Raw genomic sequence first — 18,287 nt, forward strand, 5'->3', positions numbered from 1 at the left:
GCCGGAAGCGCAACCTGCACTTCCGGGGGCGAGGTTTTGCTGACTATCTGCGTTGAGTTTTCTGGGAATTGTAGTTCCGCGTGCGCGTTGAGCAAGTCGAGGGACCGCGGGGACCACCGGGATGTGTAGTTTACAGCCCCAGGCATGAACACGGGGATTCGGATGATGACTCGCAGTCGGAGCCGCGCGCCTAGGATCACGGCAGAAGGGTGTGGGGAGGAGCTCACGCCGCGAGAAGCTCCTGCAGGTAGCACTGCGCCTGGAGGGGTTTTGGAGGAAAGGCGGGACGTGGAACTTTGGCTCCAAGCTGAGGTCCCGGGCCGCATGATCTGACCTTAAACCCTAGGCGGCGCGTAGTAGGCAGTCGGCCACAAACTCTTGAGTCTCACGTGCCCATGCCCCACTCAAGCTTTTTCCGAGGGACTGGGACCCACAGGATCTGCAGGGGTCCGTAAGACTGGGTTCTGAGCCGGGCGGTGGTGGCGCACGCCTTTAATCCCAGCACTCGGGAGGCAGAGGCAGGCGGATCTCTGTGAGTTCGAGACCAGCCTGGTCTACAAGAGCAAGTTCCAGGACAGGCTCCAAAACCACAGAGAAACCCTGTCTCGAAAAAAAAAAAAAAAGACTGGGTTCTGGATGTGTCCATTCATCCACCCTTGTCACCAGCGAAAAGTTTCAGTCCAACAGCCTTGCTTGGGGCATTTACTTGTTCCAGCCTGACTGGGGCACAGCAGCTCAACCTCAGAGCTGCCTCTCTTTCTTGTAAGGCCTGGCTGTGTGCCAAGAACACAACCAGCCAGAAGTTTTCTCCCCCCAGCTGGACCGTGGTTCTGAAGGAAAACAGGCCCCTAGCAAAAACAGGAAAGGGCATGGCACTCATTTGTTCTGTAGCCATTAAGGACCTACAATGCTCCAAGTAGTGGTACTCGGGGCAGTTATCAAAGCCCCCCACGTTTCTAGCTAGGATTTAAGCTTGCAATTACAGCAAGAATGTGCATAGAAACCAATGGCCCCAAAGCGGTTCAGTCATGGAGACGACTGGAACCCAGGCTGAGACACAGCAAAAGACAAATGCCCCGAAAGGAAGACAAGTGCTGGTGCTGTCAGGGCAGCAAATGCAGATGCTGGGAGACTTGGGGCTCATCCCGAGGACGAGGATTTCTGAGAGGGGAGTGGCACAGTGCAGTTTGGATGTTAAGTTCTCTTAAGGACTGGAGAGATGACTCAGGTTAAGAGCACTGGCTGCTCTTCCAGAGGTCCCGAGTTCAATTCCTAGCAACCACATGGTGGCTCACAGCCACCTGTAATGAGATCTGGTGCCCTCTTCTGGCCTGTACAGGTCAGCAGAACATTATATGCATGATAAATGAATAAATCTTTTTTAAAAAAAGGGCATAGGACAGGGGAAAGGTTGCATCATCCTAGAGGCTGATTAGGCATTACTAGTGGCTCGGCGTGCCAGCAGGCACTTTGTCAGACTACCATGTCATGTTGTAACAGGGACAGAGCACTTTTACACACGCCATGGCTGATAATGGACAGTTGTATGAATAAGTGAGAGAGAAGTGAATTGTCAGGAAAGCAGCACCCTTACCCTGTCCTCATATAAAGCTCATGCTCCAAAGACTGAATGGTACTTTTAGCAGAAGGAAGAAAAAGCCACCTGCCACGGAAGACGCGGAAGCTACATGTGACCTATGAGGCTTCCAGTGGTGAGAAGGATGAAGATGCTGAGCCCCTCAAAGTGCCAGTGTGGGAGCCCCAGAACTGGCAGCAGCAACTGGCCAACATCCGAATCATGAGAAGCAAGAAGGATGCACCTGTGGACCAGCTGGGTGCCGAGCACTGCTATGATGCCAGTGCCCCCCCAAAGGTAGGAAAAACCTCCACCTGCCCAGGGGATTCCTTGTTCTTCCATGGAAGCAAGACGCTTGCGTCCTCTCTGATCTCAAGAAAACAGACCAAGACCTGCCAGCTCCCACAACTGACACTATCCCCTGCAGACTGCATGGTACAGTCTACCTTAGAGCACTGGACACCATGCATCCCCTGTCATTCACTGTGACCACTGTGCATGTCAGGAGTGCCTGAGACTTGAGGCCTCGTGCACTGTGGTGACATTTGGCACCATTCAGGAACGTTTGAGGAGAGCCCCTCACATTGCACTGGTTCCATAGACTAGTCTTAGCTCCAATCACCTTCTCTGCTGGATGACTTGAATACTTCTATCTGGGCCTTCTTGTCTCTAAAATGCGTAGTGTTATCGTTGACCGAATAATAATAGTAACAACAGTAGCCAGTGGTTGTCTGGTATCGACTCTGTACTAGGGATGATTCCAGGTCATTCACGGGGGGCTTCACACTCTATAGAGGCAGGTAATTAGTCCACGTAGGTGTGACAAGACAGACCCTGCTATCCCTGATGGGTAAGAGGTCCAAGATACCAAGTAGAGATGGGTCAGGGACTTGACTCAGATCTGTCGCCATCCTGGCCCCTGTTGTTGCACAAGCAGGTGCAGAGGTACCAGGTACTCCTGTCGCTGATGCTCTCCAGCCAGACCAAAGACCAGGTGACAGCGGGTGCCATGCAGCGCCTACGGGCCCGGGGCTTGACCGTGGAAAACATCCTGCAGACAGATGACGACATGCTGGGCAGGCTCATCTACCCTGTGGGCTTCTGGAGGGTGAGCCTTATGTATGCTTGGCAGCAGAGCCACGAGGGGGCAGTGGTCCAGAGATGGCGGACAGGACATTTCTCTCTACAGAGGCCTTTCGTGCTTCTGACCTGCCAGGAGTCTACACCGTGGGGCTAGTTCCCTGTCCCCGAGGCTTTCGGGATTTTCCTGTTTACATCTCTACATTCCTCTATCCTCCCACCTAGCTGCCTGCCCTTGCCCTTCTCCCCTTCCCCTCCTGGGCTCCCTGGAGTGTAGCACTCCAAAGAGGCTGCCCCCCCCACTTCACAGAACCCAAGGTGGTGGGTGGATCTGTTGAAAGCAGCTCCGTGGGTGGGGCTGCTTCCCCTTGGCACCGCGTGGGCCACGTCTATCAGATTGGTTTTAAATAGCCCTCTCCACTCAAGCACAGGATGGGAACCACCCAGCTGGTCTGGTAGTTGCTTGGGGGAGCCCCAGACTCCAGCCTTCCTTCCTGAAGGTCCAGGTGCTACTGAATCTAGGTCCTAGGGAGAGAATGCTGAGGCAGGGGACCCAAGCTGGTTCCCACACATGTCATTGGCTCACATGAATGGGAGGAAGTTCTAGGCATGTACTGGAGCCCTGCTAGGGGCTCCTTCAGCCCTCTTTACTGCTTTTGGTTCCTCACCTCCTGGAGAGGTGGGGCAGGTGGATACCTCTGCATGGGACAAGGGCAGGTGTTGGGCAACTCTGGGTACCCGTGGGTCCTCCCCGATTAAGCTATGCCTCACCCCAAGGCTGACCCACACCATCTTTCAGAACAAGGTCAAGTTCATCAAGCAGACAACCGCCATCCTGCAGCAGCGCTATGAAGGGGACATCCCTGCGTCCGTGGCAGAGCTGGTAGCCTTGCCAGGTGTTGGACCCAAGATGGCACACTTGGCTATGGCTGTGGCCTGGGGGACCGTATCAGGCATAGGTGAGTGGCTTGTGCCTCACAGAGGGAGAAGTTAACTCTGAGCTTGCTTGCCTCTGTTGGGGGTTCCCCAATTTTTTTGTGAGTTAAACCGGAACATCGAAAGGGTGTTCTCAGTGCTGAGCAAACCAGCCTGCTCTCAGCAGGGTTCTGATGACAAGAACTCACACTTGCTGGTCTCTGAGGGACCTGGAAGCCATGCGGTCACCACTTACTGCAGAGTCAGTGGAGACTGCGTCACCTGTGGGGAGGAGGCTTCTCGGTGGGTGGGTAGTGTGACAGCCCTGGGGAGCCTAACCCGGGCTCCAGGGATCTGGGGAGCCTGACCTGGGCTCCAGGGATCTGGGGAGCCTTTTGTATTCATTGCTGTTGTTATTGTCTGTTTTGATTTTGTTTTTTACTTTTGTTTGTTTGTTTGTTTGAATTTTGGTTTGGATTTTGGTTTTGGTTTTTCTATGCAGGGTCTTTCTGTGTGTGTGGCCCTGGCTGTCCTGGAACTTGCTCTGTAGACCAGGCTGGCCTCGAACTCACAGAGATCCTCCTGCCTCTGCCTCCTGAGTGCTGGGATTAAAGGCATGCGCCACCACTCTCAGCTCCTACCTCAGTCTCTTAAATCCTGGGATAATTATCATGCACCACTGTGCCAAACTCCAGGAAATCTTTCTGAAGTCATGTTCCAGTTTAGAGCTTCTGGTGAGTTAGCCAGACCAAGAGGTACAAGTATGTCCCAGGCAGAAGGAATAGCAGACATAAAGCTGAGAAACAAACAGGAAACTCTAGAATGGGGGCGGCAAATCGAGGCAGAGACTGAGGTGGTAGTGGTGGAGGAGGAGGAAGAAGAGGGTGATTGCTGGGATGGGGAAGGAGGGTCATTTCTGGATTCCCTTTTCTGGGTACCATCATCTAGCATTTGAAGCACCTCTGCGTAGCTAGGTTGAAGACATACTCCCTGGGGGAGGGACAGACATGCTGCCTTCTCAGAACTTTGCCCAGAGTGGTTGGGGTTCCTGTGGTCACACAGAAACCAGGATTTGGCCCTGACTTCTCTCTGGGCCCCCAGCCCCTGGCTCCTGCATGTGCCTGGTGGATGTGTTCCTTCAGCCCATCTCTAAACCTGTGGCGTGGTAGCCCTGCCCACTGGGTAGAGGGCAGCCAGGGGCCCAGGACTTTGACTGGGAGCTGGTGGCCACCTGTTGAGCCTGGAGAACAACAAACCTTGGAAGAGCCTGACAGGAGGAAGTGGGCGGCGAGGCCTCCCCACCTTGGCCTCAGCCTCTTAGTCGACACTTGAGCTTATCTGTCCTCTGTCCTCGGCTGCCTGTGTCCTGGGAGCTGTGGTGGGTGGCTGTGTGGGGGAAGGGCCCTTCAGGGAACTGCGCTTCCAGTGGACAGGACAGTATCTGAAGGCCGCCCACTTCTCTGTAGTCTGAGGGCCTGATTACCTTCAGTGAGACCCCAGGGTTGCCTGCCAGGGAGAAAAGATACCCCCTCCACTGAAAAGCTAGAACTGTGGCACTCTGACCCTTGCAGCTGGGTGACCTTAGGTCACACACTTGACCTTTCTGAACTTGAGTTCACAGCCAGTGACCTAATTGCCCTCCTTAACAACACAAATGTATAGGAAGCCCCTCTGCCCAGCGTAGGAGGCTCATACATGACGTGGTCCTGGATTGGGCCTCTGGGGTTCTGAGTAATATGATCACCTCTGTGTTACAGAGAAGGAAACTGAGGCTTAAAGCTTCCATCATGTGACTCCGCACCCCACCCCACCCCCCCAGCCTGCACCCAAGCCTTTTCCTGGGCAGTAAGCAAGTCAGGGCTTGGAGACTGGCTAATGTTTGACAAACCTTGGGAAAGGCAGGGCAGGCACTGCAGTTGACTGGGTGGCTTGGCAGGCAGCCCCAGCGAAGGGATAAGGCTGAATCCCTGCAATGGGCAGCTGATAGGAGCACAGCTGGAGCCAGCCTGACCCTGCTCTCCACTCTGTCCCCAAGAGCTGTAGTAGCAGGTGCTAGGCAGCTCTGTGACAGTGACCTCAGGCCAGCCCCCTGGGCCGAGTTGCTGTCACCCAGCCCGGTGCTCACATCTGGTGGATGGGCTGGTGGGGGTGCTTAGGACCCCAGAAGATGGCAGAGGAAGCCAAGCAAGGCCCCCCTGATCCAGGCCCCATTCTTGAGGGGGCTTTGGATCAAGAGTACACACTTTAGGGGTTGGGTTTTTTGTTTTTGTTTTTCCCAGGATAGGGAGTTTTTTGTGAGAGAGTCTTTTCTGTAGCCCAAGCTACCCTTGAACTCAGAGCAATTCTACTTCAACCTTTCAAGTGCTGGGTTACAGATAGGAACCACTACGCCTGCCTCACACTGTTGGTTTGGTGTGGTTTGGTTTTTGTTTTTTTTTTGAAACAGGGTTTCTCTGTGTAGCTCTGGCTGCCTGAAACTTGCTCTGTAGACCAGGCTGGCCTCGAACTCCTGGGATTAAAGGCCTGTGTCACCTACCCGGCTGCCTCAGACTCTGTTTTGTTTTGTTTCTCTGTGTAGCCCTGGCCTTTATAGAACAGGCTGGGCTTTGAACAGAGTGTCTGTGTGCACAGCAAGCCTTTAATCCCAGCCCTCAGGAGGCAGAGGCAAGTGTATATCTCAGAGTTTGAGGCAACCCGGGTCTACATAGTGAGTTCCAGGATAGTTGGGACCATGAAGAGACCCTGTCTCAAAAAAAAAAAAAGGCTGCCTGCACCCCAGGTTGAGGGCTCAGACTCAGCCAGCCCTGCCGATGCACTTCCTTCTTTCAGGCTCCATGGTTCCCATCTTGCTTAGAGGTCCAGGTGAGCAAGGCCCTGGGCTCTTGCTTAGGACTGGAGATAGGGACGGGGTACATACAGTCCAGCTGGCAGAATGCCCTTGTTCACCCTGCCCTGTCCCCAAGCAGCGGTGGACACACATGTACACAGAATCGCCAACCGACTGAGGTGGACCAAGAAGGTGACCAAGACCCCAGAGGCGACACGCACAGCCTTGGAGGAGTGGCTACCCAGGTACAGTGTAGCTGGATGAAGCTGGAGGGAGCTGCCCTGCTGACTTCCACACTGACCTGCCTCTAACCCTCACAGGGGGCTGTGGAGTGAGATCAATGGATTGCTGGTGGGTTTTGGCCAACAGATTTGCCTTCCTGTCCATCCTCAATGCCAGGCCTGCCTCAACCGAGCCCTGTGTCCTGCTGCCCAGAACCTTTAAGAGTCCCAGGGCTTCCTCTGGCCAGTGTCTGTGAAGTGCCTTTGTAGGGGGTGGGTAGTGAAGTTTGGGGATCCGCAGGGCGTGTAATAAAGCTGGGAGGTTATTCACACTTGACCTCTAGCGCAATTGATTTAGGATCGGGCCAAGAAGCACGCATGTGAACGCGGTGTGTGCACGGCATTCACATGTCAGGGGCAGGACTGCCTGGGAGGCTATGTGGGGACATAGTGTATCCTGGGGAGTGGGGGAGGGAGGGAGGGAAGAGCAAGCGTGGGGAGTATAAACCCAGGAGGGAGGAAACAGAGCCAGCTGCAGCCAGCTGCTGGGAAGCCTGCAGGGGGTGGGGGGTGTCCTTGTGAACTCTCACACTCTGTCCTGCAGCCCCAGCACTTCCCTGAACCTTCTAGCTTCTGAACTTGTGCTCAGCCTGTGCCAGGAACCCACCCCCATGTTAACAGGAGAACTCTAGAGACCTAGACTCTGGGCTGCTGGATGCAGGCTTAACAGGACCGGTCTTGAAGAAGCAGGAGGAGAGGTGTCATTCCTCACCTAAGGGTCTTTTGGAAGGGGCCCTGCCCCTCAACTGAAGACTCAGAAAAGACACAGGCGCCAGAGTCCAAGGCAAGGCCTGTTTAATTTGAGGGTGCGCACGTGCGCTATGGCTTATGAGGCAGACTGCGGTGCCAATGAGTGAGTCTGGGCATTGAAAGCACTGAGGAGAGGGCAGGGTCCAGGCCCACTATCTCCGGGGTCCGGGCTGCAGAGCAGGACAGGGGTGGGTGGTCCGGAGCTCCCCTCTCAGAGAACCGAGGCTTTGCATTCCAAAACCCGGCACGTGGGAGGCAGCGCAGGGGTAGCCAGGCAGAGGAGAGAGGCCTGGCCCGGGGACCATCCCTCACTAGGGAAGCTCCTACAGACACAGCTGGCCCTGCGGGCTGGCCCCTGGCTATCTGTCCCTTGGAGTCCCTGGTCTCTGCTCAGGATGGCGCTGCTGACAGGGTGGGTAAGAAAGGGTTTGCAGAGAAAGGTTCGTTTTATTGCAATTATTTAGAGAGTGAGTCCCAAGGGGGTGGGGGAGGGGGCTCCACTATTAACTAGAAACACATGTGGAGCTGGAGACCTTTTAGGAAAAAAAGCGAAAACATGAATTCCTTTCAGTCAGCAGGCCCGAGGCAAACAGCAAAGGCCCTTGGCAAAACACCATTCATAGCTCCGCCCTCTCGCACTGTGTCTCTGTCTGTCAGTCTTTCTGCCTGTCTGTCTCTGTCTCTCTCACACATTTCTGGGTCTCTCTTCCCTCATCTCGCTATGACAGCCGCAGCACCCAGTGGACAAGACAAGGGTTCATGGGATCATGGGTGTTTTCTGGGTAGCATGATAACCACCCTCCAGTCGGCTGAGGCTTGGGGAGCTCTGGAAAGGCCCAAGGTCCGTGCAGGAAGAGACCCTGGGGCCCCTGGATAGGCAGAGAGGGGCTCAGAAGTTGCTGAAGATCTCTCGCTTCCGGTTCCAGTCCATTTGTGGTGCCCGCTTGTTGACCCGGGTAGCTCGAGCCTTCTCCTTGGCTTCGGCTGCTGTGGGACTCAGGTGGAGGCCACTCTCCTGGAAGGGGTCTCGCTTCCAGGCATTGCCATCCTGGGTACAGGTAAGGTGCAGACAGTGAGCCACATCCCTGGCAGCTGCCTCCCCAAGGAACTTACACCAGAGGCCACCTCAAGGCCTAGGACAGCCAGCCCAAGAGGGTTCTTGGAAACAGTAGTTCCACCGTCCTGGTAGGTATTTCCACAGAGATTAACTCCTAAGCCTCTGAAACCCCACATGTGAACACCGCAGCAGAGTTACCTCATTGTCCTTCTCTGAGCCTGGCAGGTCACTTCGGGATGAGCACACGGAGCCACCATTGAGCTGGGTAGGAAACCAAGGGTAGATTGTGGTTTCAGCGTCCCCATCCTGGTACACCTAGATCTTCACACGCGCTCACATGCACACGCTCACGTGCACACACGGCTCACTTTTGAGCACACACAGCACAGCTGCATCTCATCTGTTCCTTGTTCAGCAGTGAGCATCACACGTCTCCCGCTGCCTGGGCCAGAGCGTAACTGGCGCCTAGCAGCGAACAGATGAGCCCGATCTGGCCAGCCGTGATGGGGAAGAGCAGCTGCGGCAATGGGAATTAGCTACGTGAGTGTCACCTGATGTCAAGCTAGGGCCAGCGTCCCAAGAAGGTCAGAACTGAAGATGACTCAGTAGTCACGTAGGAACGAAGCCTCAAGTGCCCTCCCACCCTGTGTGAGCCCCAGTGCTGACCCCATATAGGATCCACAGTGGGTGTTTGTTTTGAGACAAAGTCTCTATGTAGCCCTGGCTGTCCTGTAACTTGTCATGTAGAGCAGGCTGACCTCAAAACTCGCAAGTGCGGGGATTAATGGTATATACCATCATGACTGGCTAACACAGTGGGTATTTTTGAGGTGACCAGTCAGATAGGTTTCACAACTGTACATCCTCAAGGGCAGAGCTCTCCAGGAGACGCATCCTCTGTCATGTCTGGGGACGCGGAAGTAAGAGGCACACTTGGGATTGCATGGGCCCACCTTCTCACCTGGGCAGGACTGGTCCCGTTTGTGACTGGTGATGGCAGTGGACCTGTGGGGACAGCACGTTAGTGACTGCACTGAGCCTACCCTGTGCCCCTAAGGTAGTAGCCTACCTTCCACATGCTCCTCAGTGGGTATGACCCGCAACCGCTTGAAGTGTTCATCAGTCTCTGGATCTACCACCAGCAACCGGGCCTCATCCTCCCGGGCCTTGATTCTGGCAACAACTTCAGCATGGCGCAGCCCCTCCACATTCTGCCCATTCACCTGCCACCACCCACACAGGGTCAGAAAGGCCTGAGGGGCCCAGTCGGCCCAATGCCACCCAGCCAGGTGTGCCATCAAATATTCATCGAAGCCACCACCAGCCGAGGCAGCAAGAGGAGGTGCCAGCTCAAGTTCCCTGCATCTCCCCTCCTCCTGCAGGGACCCAGAGCCCAGGCATGGACACTCGGAGACACACAAATACACAGCAACCCAGGGTACCTCAATGAGCCGGTCCTGGGCACGGAGGCCAGAGTGGGAAGCAGGCGAGCCCGGGTCCACAGAGCGGATATACTGACCAGGGCGGGACTTGTCACTATGCAGGTTGAACCCGTAGCCCTGGGGTCCCTTTCGCAAGTGGCAGAGTCGGGGACGCAGCTCCCTTGGGGGCCCATTGACATCCTGCAGACACATAGGAGATGACATCAGGCTCTGCCCCCAGCCTCCCAGCCCTGTGCTCTCAGGAACCAACCCCAGGTTTCACTGACAGATACTCTATGTGCCCCATGACCGAGGAGCTTAGTAAGCAGCCTGTAACATAGCTTTAGTTGTGTGGGGGTTTGGTGACAAAGCCTATTCCCAAACATGTAAACCTCTAGTGAGATAGCTGCTGAGAAACCATGGGAGAATTCACAGGGGTCACAGCACAGCCTGAGGAACCAGATGGGATACCGGCCCCCATCACAGGAGCAAGACTGCCTTCAGGCTGCACCTCCCCCTCCTCCTCTGCCTCCCTTCCCTAAGGCTGGTGCCTTGGAGGCCTGAGCAGCTTTGTTTTCTCCCGAAGGCCACCAAGAGGTTCCCTGGGCTGTGTGGCAGCTGCTTGCTTTTGAATTCCAACACTAACTGGAACCACTGCCCCCATCTCATGAGCCCAGGAAAAAGAGGCTTCAAGTAGATGCCGTGAAGGCCACTCCTAGACTACAATGCTTCCTATCCCACAACACGGAAGGGTTCGTGGTACCCACAGGGAGCCCCCACCACTGCCCCAGGTTGCCTTGATTTACCTCTGGCATCCTGCAGTAGATCTCTGGGCCAGGAAGCTATCAGGCAGGGGCCAGCCTTTTGACCCCCTACCCCAGCCAGGGGCCAAGCCAGAGACAGTTGCTGAATGGCCAGCGGCTGCCGGTGCCCAATTACACAAGGCCAGTGGCCGGGGTGGGCAGTCAGGTGGCAGCTCAGGTTTCTAGGTGTATGTGCAGGTGACAATGTGCTGGCTGGGGGTACTTCCCTCCCCGTCCACCACTACCCCTGCCCCTGCTAAGAGACCACAGAGCAGGGTCCTTCAGGTCTCACGGCAGAGCTATAAATCTCAGGCACCTGTCTCCCCTAACCCAGAATACATCTGACTATTCCAGCTGCCCACTACACCTCCCTTTTTAGTGTTCTGGTGAGAAGGTCCCACGTTGTAACCCAGGCTAGCCTCAAACTCAAAGTCATCTTTCGTTTTAGCTTCTGAGTTCCAGAATTACAGGCATATGCCACCATGCCTAGCTCCAAACCCTAAATGTGGTGTTAGTCATGTCCCTGGGTAGCAGCCAGCCGCAGGAGTAAGTACATCCTTCTATGCAGGGCCACTCCTGGCTTTAGGATTCTGGGATGTCCCCTCAACCTGGATACCCCCTTTTTGTCTAGCCTGCACTCAAGACCCCTTCCTTGACCCCAAAGCCCAGCTGGAGTCTCCTGGGACCCCTTGCTGCACAGCCACCATCTTCGTCATTACACCCAAGAATTACGGAGGTTAAATGTTCTCTAGTTCCCCGGGGGCTCGGCGGGACAATGTTGGCTGAATTCAGGGTTATAAGGCCTCCGAGATCTTCAGAGCCCCACTGCATAAATCTGTCAGTGGACACAGCTGAAGGTACAAGGGCTTTGGGGCAAGGCCCTGATGGCCCCTGACAGAGGGACCTGTCAAAGCACCCTGGGACAGCCAGAGACTAGAGAGACTGGAGCGGAGAGCATCAACACAGTGCGAGGGACTGTGTGGCCACTCCTGGCACAATGTCATGTCCTAGGAGGCAGGCCCACATCATGTGGCCAGAGAGACAAGACATCCAAGCTTATACTTATAAACAAGCAACACGGACACACACAGCCGCCCACACATGCAAGTTTATGCCCATGGCACTGGTCCCTGTGGCCTCTTCCCACGGCCTCTGTGGTAGCCTACAAGGCAGGGTTTCTTGGGGCTCCCCAATGGGAAGTAGGTCTTGGCAAGCTATTGTGATCATGAAACTCGGGGCTGTTCTGACCAACCCCCAGCCACAAGTCAGACCAGTCCCTCTCAGCACGGGCTGAATGATCCCTAAACGGTCTCTGGCCACAAGCAGAGTCCAAGCAGCGTCAGGCCTGGCAGAAGACCCTCAAGTAAAAGAACTGCAACACACCCTCAAGCCCGTGGGGTAGAGGGGGACAAGCAAGTGGGGGTAGGGTGCCCCCACAAGCAGTGGGAGGGGTGCATTGCTGGAATTCTTCCTCCCAGCCCTAGCTGTGAGCACACTTCCTGCCTTCTTCAGACAGGCCCTCTGGCTCCCACGGGCTCTGAGACACAGAGCCATAGAGCTGGGCAAGCCCCAGTACCCCTGCTGAGCCTATAGCCAAACAAAGGCTGATATGGGGGTGCCCTAGGAGCCAGGCTCTGCTCCCCCACCAGATAATGACTCACCAGTCCCAGCAGAGAAAGGCCCCCATTGTTGCTTGGGGTCCATCTTGCAGGCACAAACATCCCCAAGTTCCCTGTTCCCAGAGACTGAGCTAAGGCTGGGGTCCTAACAGTCCGGCTCTGCCCCCACTCCACCTGACCTGACCTGAACAAGCCCCCGATGGAAGGTCTGTGGAGGAGCTCCTGGGGCTGAGGCAGGAAGCATGGTATTCCTGGAGCGAGCCATGAGCGGTGAGCTAGGAATGGCAAGCAGCGGGTGACCCAGCCTGGAGTGGCCCAAGCTCTTGGGCCAGCTGAGACTGCCACCCCACTTATCTACCTCCCGCTGTGGCCCAGGTTCCCTGGGGATGGGTGTGGACATAGGGACTGACTCACTTTGGGTAACAGGGTGGTGACTGAACCCCCTCCCCTGTCCGGCGCCCCCCACACCCAGCTGGGTTTCCGTCCCAAGAAAGGAAGGAAGGAAGCTGCTGGGAGGCCCTGCCCTGCTTCAGGACCCAGAGCAGTGGAGACAGGGAGTCAAGGGAGGGGACCTTGGCTAGAGAACAGAAGACAGTAGCTGGGGGAGGGAAAAGAGGACAGAAGGCACCAGGGGAGTCCCAAAAGCTTGGCTGCTGTCATTTTGCTCCACAGCATCCTATACCACGAACCCACCACCTGTAGAGTTACACCATCCCCGACTCGGTCCCCAAGTCGTCCAGGAGGTGCAGACACAGTAGGACCAAGGGGGTGGAAAGACATGGTCTATCACCACCTCCTATCCCTGGCACTGCTAGCTGCTGGGTCTGTTTGGGGGCTGTCCCTGTCATCACTGCTAGAATCAGCTCACTGCAGCTGCAGCCACCCCCAGCCCTGAATGGCCTGGGCTGAGTCACCACTGACTAGGCCTTCCCGCCCCCAAAGGGAGGGGCAGGCCATATCAGTATTCTCCCCTGTCTCACCTCCCCTATCCTGCAGTCTGGGACAAAAGACACAAGTTCAGGGTGGATGAGAAAGTCCTAACCTCCAATGGGAGCCCCTAGAGGACACCCCAACACTGCCACAGCAGAGCAGAGGTACACATGCCTCACCAGTCTGTCCAGTCCCCAATCCCCCCATCATCTGAGGCTCCCACACCCAGCCTGAGGCAGGCTATCTTAAGCCTGGTTTGTAGGAGTCATAAGAGGCTCCCCTTTCTCGTCCATGGGAAGACTGTCCCTTGGGCTCCTATACCTCCTAGAATCCTTGTCCCTAGATCTGACCCATCTACAACAGGACAGGCCCATTGTACCCCCTTTTGTTCCTCTAAAAATACACCCAGAGGAAGCCCCCTCCTAAGGCTTCCTGCAGCCCCTCCAAGCCTGAAATAGCAATGGCAGGGAAGGACCCACCCACAGTCAAGGGGCCTGGGCCACCCCATCTCCAGATAAGGTCCCAGGGTGAATTTTTCCACAGGAAGGTGACCAGGGCTGTTTTCATCTAAATGATTGGACATGGGGGAGGAGGGATCTTCTTCCTAAGAAGGAGAAATGGGTGCTTGGGGAAAAAGGGAGGTTCTTAGTCCTCAGACAGAGGAAGGTGGGCCTGGCACCATCTTGTTCCCTCAAGATTCCTTCTAAAGACTCCTGATCTTAAACAGCCAGACGGCAGAATCCAGATCGCAGGGCTTGGCCCTCAGGTCTCTCAGAAAGAAACACCAACAGGCTCAAAGCAGACACCTTTGCCCAGGCTGGCCTCACCACTGGGAATGTCATCTCTTGACCTCCAGACAGGTCCCATAGGGATCAGCACAGACCCAACCAGCTAAAGTGTAGACACTGGGGGGAGGCCTCCAGTCACCCTCAGCCAATGGTTCTCAGAGCTGGAAGTGGAGATTAAAAGACATAAGAGACGCCGGGCGGTGGTGGCGCACGCCTTTAATCCCAGCACTCGGGAGGCAGAGGCAGGCGGATCTCTGTGAGTTCGAGACCAGCCTGGTCTACAAGAGCTAGTTCCAGGACAGGCTCCAAAACCACAGAGAAACCCTGTCTCGAAAACTCACCCCCCCAAAAAAAAAAGACATAAGAGACAATAACACCAGGCCCTCCAAGAAGCAGAACAAACAACCTGGGGCCCTTCCTCCTGCCCCAGGTCCTGCCTAGGTGGCTACTGGGAAGTGGGAACAGATCTTCCCTTGTTTCTTCCAGGTCACCTATCCTAGAAGGAGACAAGGGGGAGGTTCTACCCAGGACAGCACACAGGGGTTCCCTAGGGGAGGGAAGTCAAGAGAAAGACTCATCCCAGAAACCCCTTATAAGGACCCACATACAGCTCACCTGGGTGCCAGCCCCTATCCTCATTCCCATTTCCCTGGAACTCTCCGTCCCACTATAGCAGGATCTAATCCACCCAAGGCCTTCGGAGCACGTGGATGGCTTAGACAGATACATGGACAGAGCCCAGGACAACAGATATCTAACAGACACTCAGTGCCTTAGTGTCCCAGCAGCTCCAGCCAAGGCTCCTCAGTCAATGGAAGCTGAAGTAGAGGGAACAAAGACAGAAAGGGTGGCCACAGCGGTCACCAAGGGCATAGAGTGTCATTATTGTGGTAGGGAAAGGGCCCTGGGATGATCAAAGGTGATCAAATTGAAGATTTTATCAGAGGCAGCGATGGCAGTTCTGGAAAAGGCTCATTGCCCCCCACACAGCCCACCATACCTTCTGGCCAGTGTCTGAGCCAAGGCTGCCCGAGCGTGCCCAGTCGTGCTTTGGTTCCCAGGGGTTGTGGACTGGTGGAAGGCCTCGATGGGCCATCTCCTCGGTGCAGGTCAGCTGCCGCCTGCTGAGCTCCTCATCTGTCTCCTTGTCCACCACGAGCAGCCGAGTCTGCCCCTCCACAGCCTTGATCCTCTGTACCACCTGGAATGGGTGGGTAGCGGGACCAGCTCAGCCGCCAACACCCGGGGCAGCACATGGAAGAAAGGGCACCACTCCCGGCTAGGCACGGCTCACAGACAGCAGGCCAGGGGTGGGTAGCTGGACTGCGAGGCCTGTGAGCTCCACCCCCCACCCCCAGTTTCCAGTAGCTCCCTCCCCTCTTCTCCCTGGAGCTAGAGCCTGGGCTGCAAGTACTTCAGAATCCTCTTGTGGCCTTGCATTCAGCTCAGGTAAGGACAGGAAGGAGCAGCCAGGAGCAGCCAGACAGGAGAGTCAGAAACTATTCAGCTGAGCTTCAGGGTTTGAGTCTAGTCTATGCATATGTGTGTATATGCTTATCTGCATGTGTGTGCTTATCTGCATGTGTGTGCTTATCTGCATGTGTGTGCTTTTGGGTGTGTGCGTGTATGTGTGTGTGTATTTTAAGGTCTGTCTTTTGGTCTAGGTGTAGGAGAGAGTTGGCCCCAATGTGAGTATTTGGGCCGATTTCTTTCTCTGAGATACAGTGTGACTCTAACACCCAGAAAGATCTCGAACCCCAATTTGCCTCCAGACCAGGACCAGAAAACCATTCCTGCTGGACCCGCAAAGAGGTGAAGACCTCGGGCTTCTACTAGGGTGCTGATAGCTTCAAGGAAGCGGGATTGGGCTCCAGCAGGTGAGGCGAACAGTAGCAAGTACAGCGGGGGAAGAGGTGTGATTTTACAGCCATCTGTGTGTCTGGATGGGTGCCTGTGAAGTGCAGAGAGCGTGTGGGCCACCATGGTCCATGCAGGATGTTAACATGAGTTCAAAGGGAGACATGCCCACTGGACATCTGAAGGGCAGGAAGTGTTAACCAGCACCCCCGCAGCCTGAGGGGGTGAGAAGACAGGGTCCCCATCACTATTTCACTTAGTATCTGCTATCACGGATAGGAAGGTCAGACCCAAGGCCATCTTCACCTGTTCTGTCAGGGATCATTGTCTCCCCCCAGGACAAACAGAGCAGAAGGATCCCAGCACCCTGACACTTCTGGAATGGGAACCAAGCCAGTCACCCACTATCTGTCAGTAAAATGGAGTTTGGTTTTACTTCCTATCTTCCTGAGCGGTAGAAGGTGTCTAGCATGACTCCGTGTGACAGTCTTTAGAGACTAGCACCCCAGAAACCTGGGGTAAACATGTGGATTCCAGGAACTGCGAGAGGCAGGTGACACCAACTCTGCCGGCCTCTCCCTTGCCTTGTGTGCCAACCTTTGGGCTCTATTCCCATCTCTTTAGCACACAACCAAATCCATTGGTCACTGTAGAAAGGTCACAGGTAGAAAGCAGGCCCGGTAGAGAAGACAGGAATTCAACTCGTGGCCCAGCAAGAACCACCCTGCTTTCTCCAGGCCCACAAGTAAGTCATGGACATGCTTGGTACTGGGGAATCCAAAACAGAAACGGTGGAGGGAAGCTGGACCCTTGCCAAGGTCTGAGGTGCGTCTACCCCTCAGTGGGATACAGACACCCCAGGGGTAGGTAAAACCTGCAGAGAAAACAGCCTTCTTTTAGCTCCCAGAAGCAAGAGCTGGACAGTGACCTCTACAGAGCCAGGCAGCCTCTCAGGAGGAGGCTCTTTCTGAGACCAAAGAAGATGCTGCCCCTAGAGCTGACTTGGTCAGACCCAGACATACTGGTCTATGAGAAGTACTAGTATAACCAGGCATGCAGACACACACACACACCACACACACACACACACACACACACATGGCCGGCACACATGCTTGAAGTGTCCACACAACCCTAGACACACATTCCAGCGCTGACACAAGTATGCTTTCACCCTCTCCTGGAACAGTTGGGTAGTGTGCTCATATGGATGACCCCGGAAAGACCTGCAAGCACACGCACACACACACACACACACACACACTCACACATTGACAGAAAAGCATCTGTACCACAAGACACAAGGTGCCTTAGCCACCTCCTCCCCCTCCATGGCACACAGAGGCCAAAACTAGCAGAAGCAGCCAGAGCCCTGGCCAGAGTAGCCGCAGTGCGGCCCCTCCCTACCAGGATGTCCTCCCTCCCCCGCTAGTGCAGGACCGAGCTTCCTCACCAGGAGGCCAGCTGGCGGGCCACGTCCCACACCTCGACACCGAGCCCAAGCAGGCCCCTGTGCGACCCTTGCCGGGTCCCACCATGTAGGACGCAGAAGGGGGGGTCGTTGGCATCTTAGCCGGCGCTGCAGGGACGCGCCCCCCGGAGGGAGCCGGGGGCGGGGCGCAGTGCGGGGACCCACCTGGTGATGCGTCTCGCCCTCTACGTTGACGCCGTTGACCTCAACCAGGCGGTCCCCGGCGCGCAGCGCGGCGGCCTCGGCTGGGGAGCCTGGCTCCACGCGCCGGATGAATTGGCCGCGGCGGCCCTTCTCGCCATGCAGGTGGAAGCCGTAGCCTTGCTCGCCGCGTACCAGGCGACACAGGCGGGGCCGCAGCGACTCCGGCGCGGCCATGGCACCCGCTGCCCCCTGGCTGGCCGCGACTGGCCACGGCTCCCAACCACCCGCAGGCTGGAGCGCGGAGGCGGCGGAGGCGAGGGTGGGAGAGCGGGCAGCGGCCTCGGTGACTCCTGCTCAGCTCGCGTCGCCTCGGGCTCCGGCTTTGGCTCTGGCCCTGGCCCTTGCTCCTGCTGCAGCGCCGCCCCCGCGCCCGCCCCTTCCCCGCCCTCCTGGCTGCCCCCGCCCTAGCCCAAGCCCCGTTAGCTAGGCCCCTGCCTCCGCGCCCAGAAACCCTGGAGGACCACGGAGTGAGGATGGCACGGTCAGGCAACCCACCCGGAGTCCCTGGGACTCCTGTTTCATCCCATTCTGGCCACGCTCCGTAGCGCCAGCACCTTTGCCTTCTGTTCCAGGAATCACTCTTTCAGACACCTGCGTACCCTACTCTGAGAGAGGTTCCTGAAATGGGGAGCGTAGAGAAAGGATCTAGTCAGAGACCAGATGGAAAGAGCAGGGGCCGCCGCGCCTTCTTCGGAATGCACCCTCTAC

At 56.1% G+C, this 18,287-nt stretch overlaps 2 protein-coding genes across 7 annotated transcripts; one reads left to right on the forward strand and one right to left on the reverse strand.

The window, feature by feature from the left end:
- The first annotated feature begins 67 nt into the window (after positions 1-67).
- Nthl1 (nth like DNA glycosylase 1) lies at positions 68-6,940 on the forward strand. 5 transcript variants are annotated; one of them, XM_057775575.1, is made up of 6 exons: positions 68-247; positions 1,644-1,873; positions 2,511-2,684; positions 3,456-3,615; positions 6,538-6,643; positions 6,768-6,940. In XM_057775575.1, exons 1-6 carry the CDS (start codon positions 145-147, stop codon positions 6,874-6,876), a joined length of 882 nt encoding a protein of 293 aa, XP_057631558.1. In that variant the 5' UTR covers positions 68-144; the 3' UTR covers positions 6,877-6,940. The 5 variants fall into 5 exon arrangements, with proteins under 5 accessions (XP_057631558.1, XP_057631556.1, XP_057631554.1 ...); XM_057775573.1 differs by having other exon boundaries at positions 1,647-1,873; positions 6,719-6,940; XM_057775571.1 differs by having other exon boundaries at positions 69-247; positions 6,719-6,940.
- A 518-nt stretch (positions 6,941-7,458) lies between these two features.
- Positions 7,459-17,933, reverse strand: Nherf2 (NHERF family PDZ scaffold protein 2). 2 transcript variants are annotated; one of them, XM_057775954.1, is made up of 7 exons: positions 17,541-17,933; positions 15,048-15,248; positions 9,929-10,108; positions 9,556-9,709; positions 9,448-9,491; positions 8,685-8,747; positions 7,459-8,477 (listed from the first exon to the last, which is right to left on the reverse strand). In XM_057775954.1, the coding sequence occupies exons 1-7, from the start codon at positions 17,751-17,753 to the stop codon at positions 8,319-8,321; spliced, it is 1,014 nt and encodes a 337-aa protein (XP_057631937.1). In that variant the 5' UTR covers positions 17,754-17,933; the 3' UTR covers positions 7,459-8,318. The 2 variants fall into 2 exon arrangements, with proteins under 2 accessions (XP_057631937.1, XP_057631938.1); XM_057775955.1 differs by lacking the exons at positions 15,048-15,248; positions 17,541-17,933 and adding an exon at positions 12,514-12,694.
- Between the last annotated feature and the right edge of the window lie 354 nt (positions 17,934-18,287).

The sequence above is a fragment of the Chionomys nivalis genome, chromosome 7 (assembly GCF_950005125.1).
Source record: "Chionomys nivalis chromosome 7, mChiNiv1.1, whole genome shotgun sequence".
Classification (NCBI taxonomy): domain Eukaryota; kingdom Metazoa; phylum Chordata; class Mammalia; order Rodentia; family Cricetidae; genus Chionomys; species Chionomys nivalis.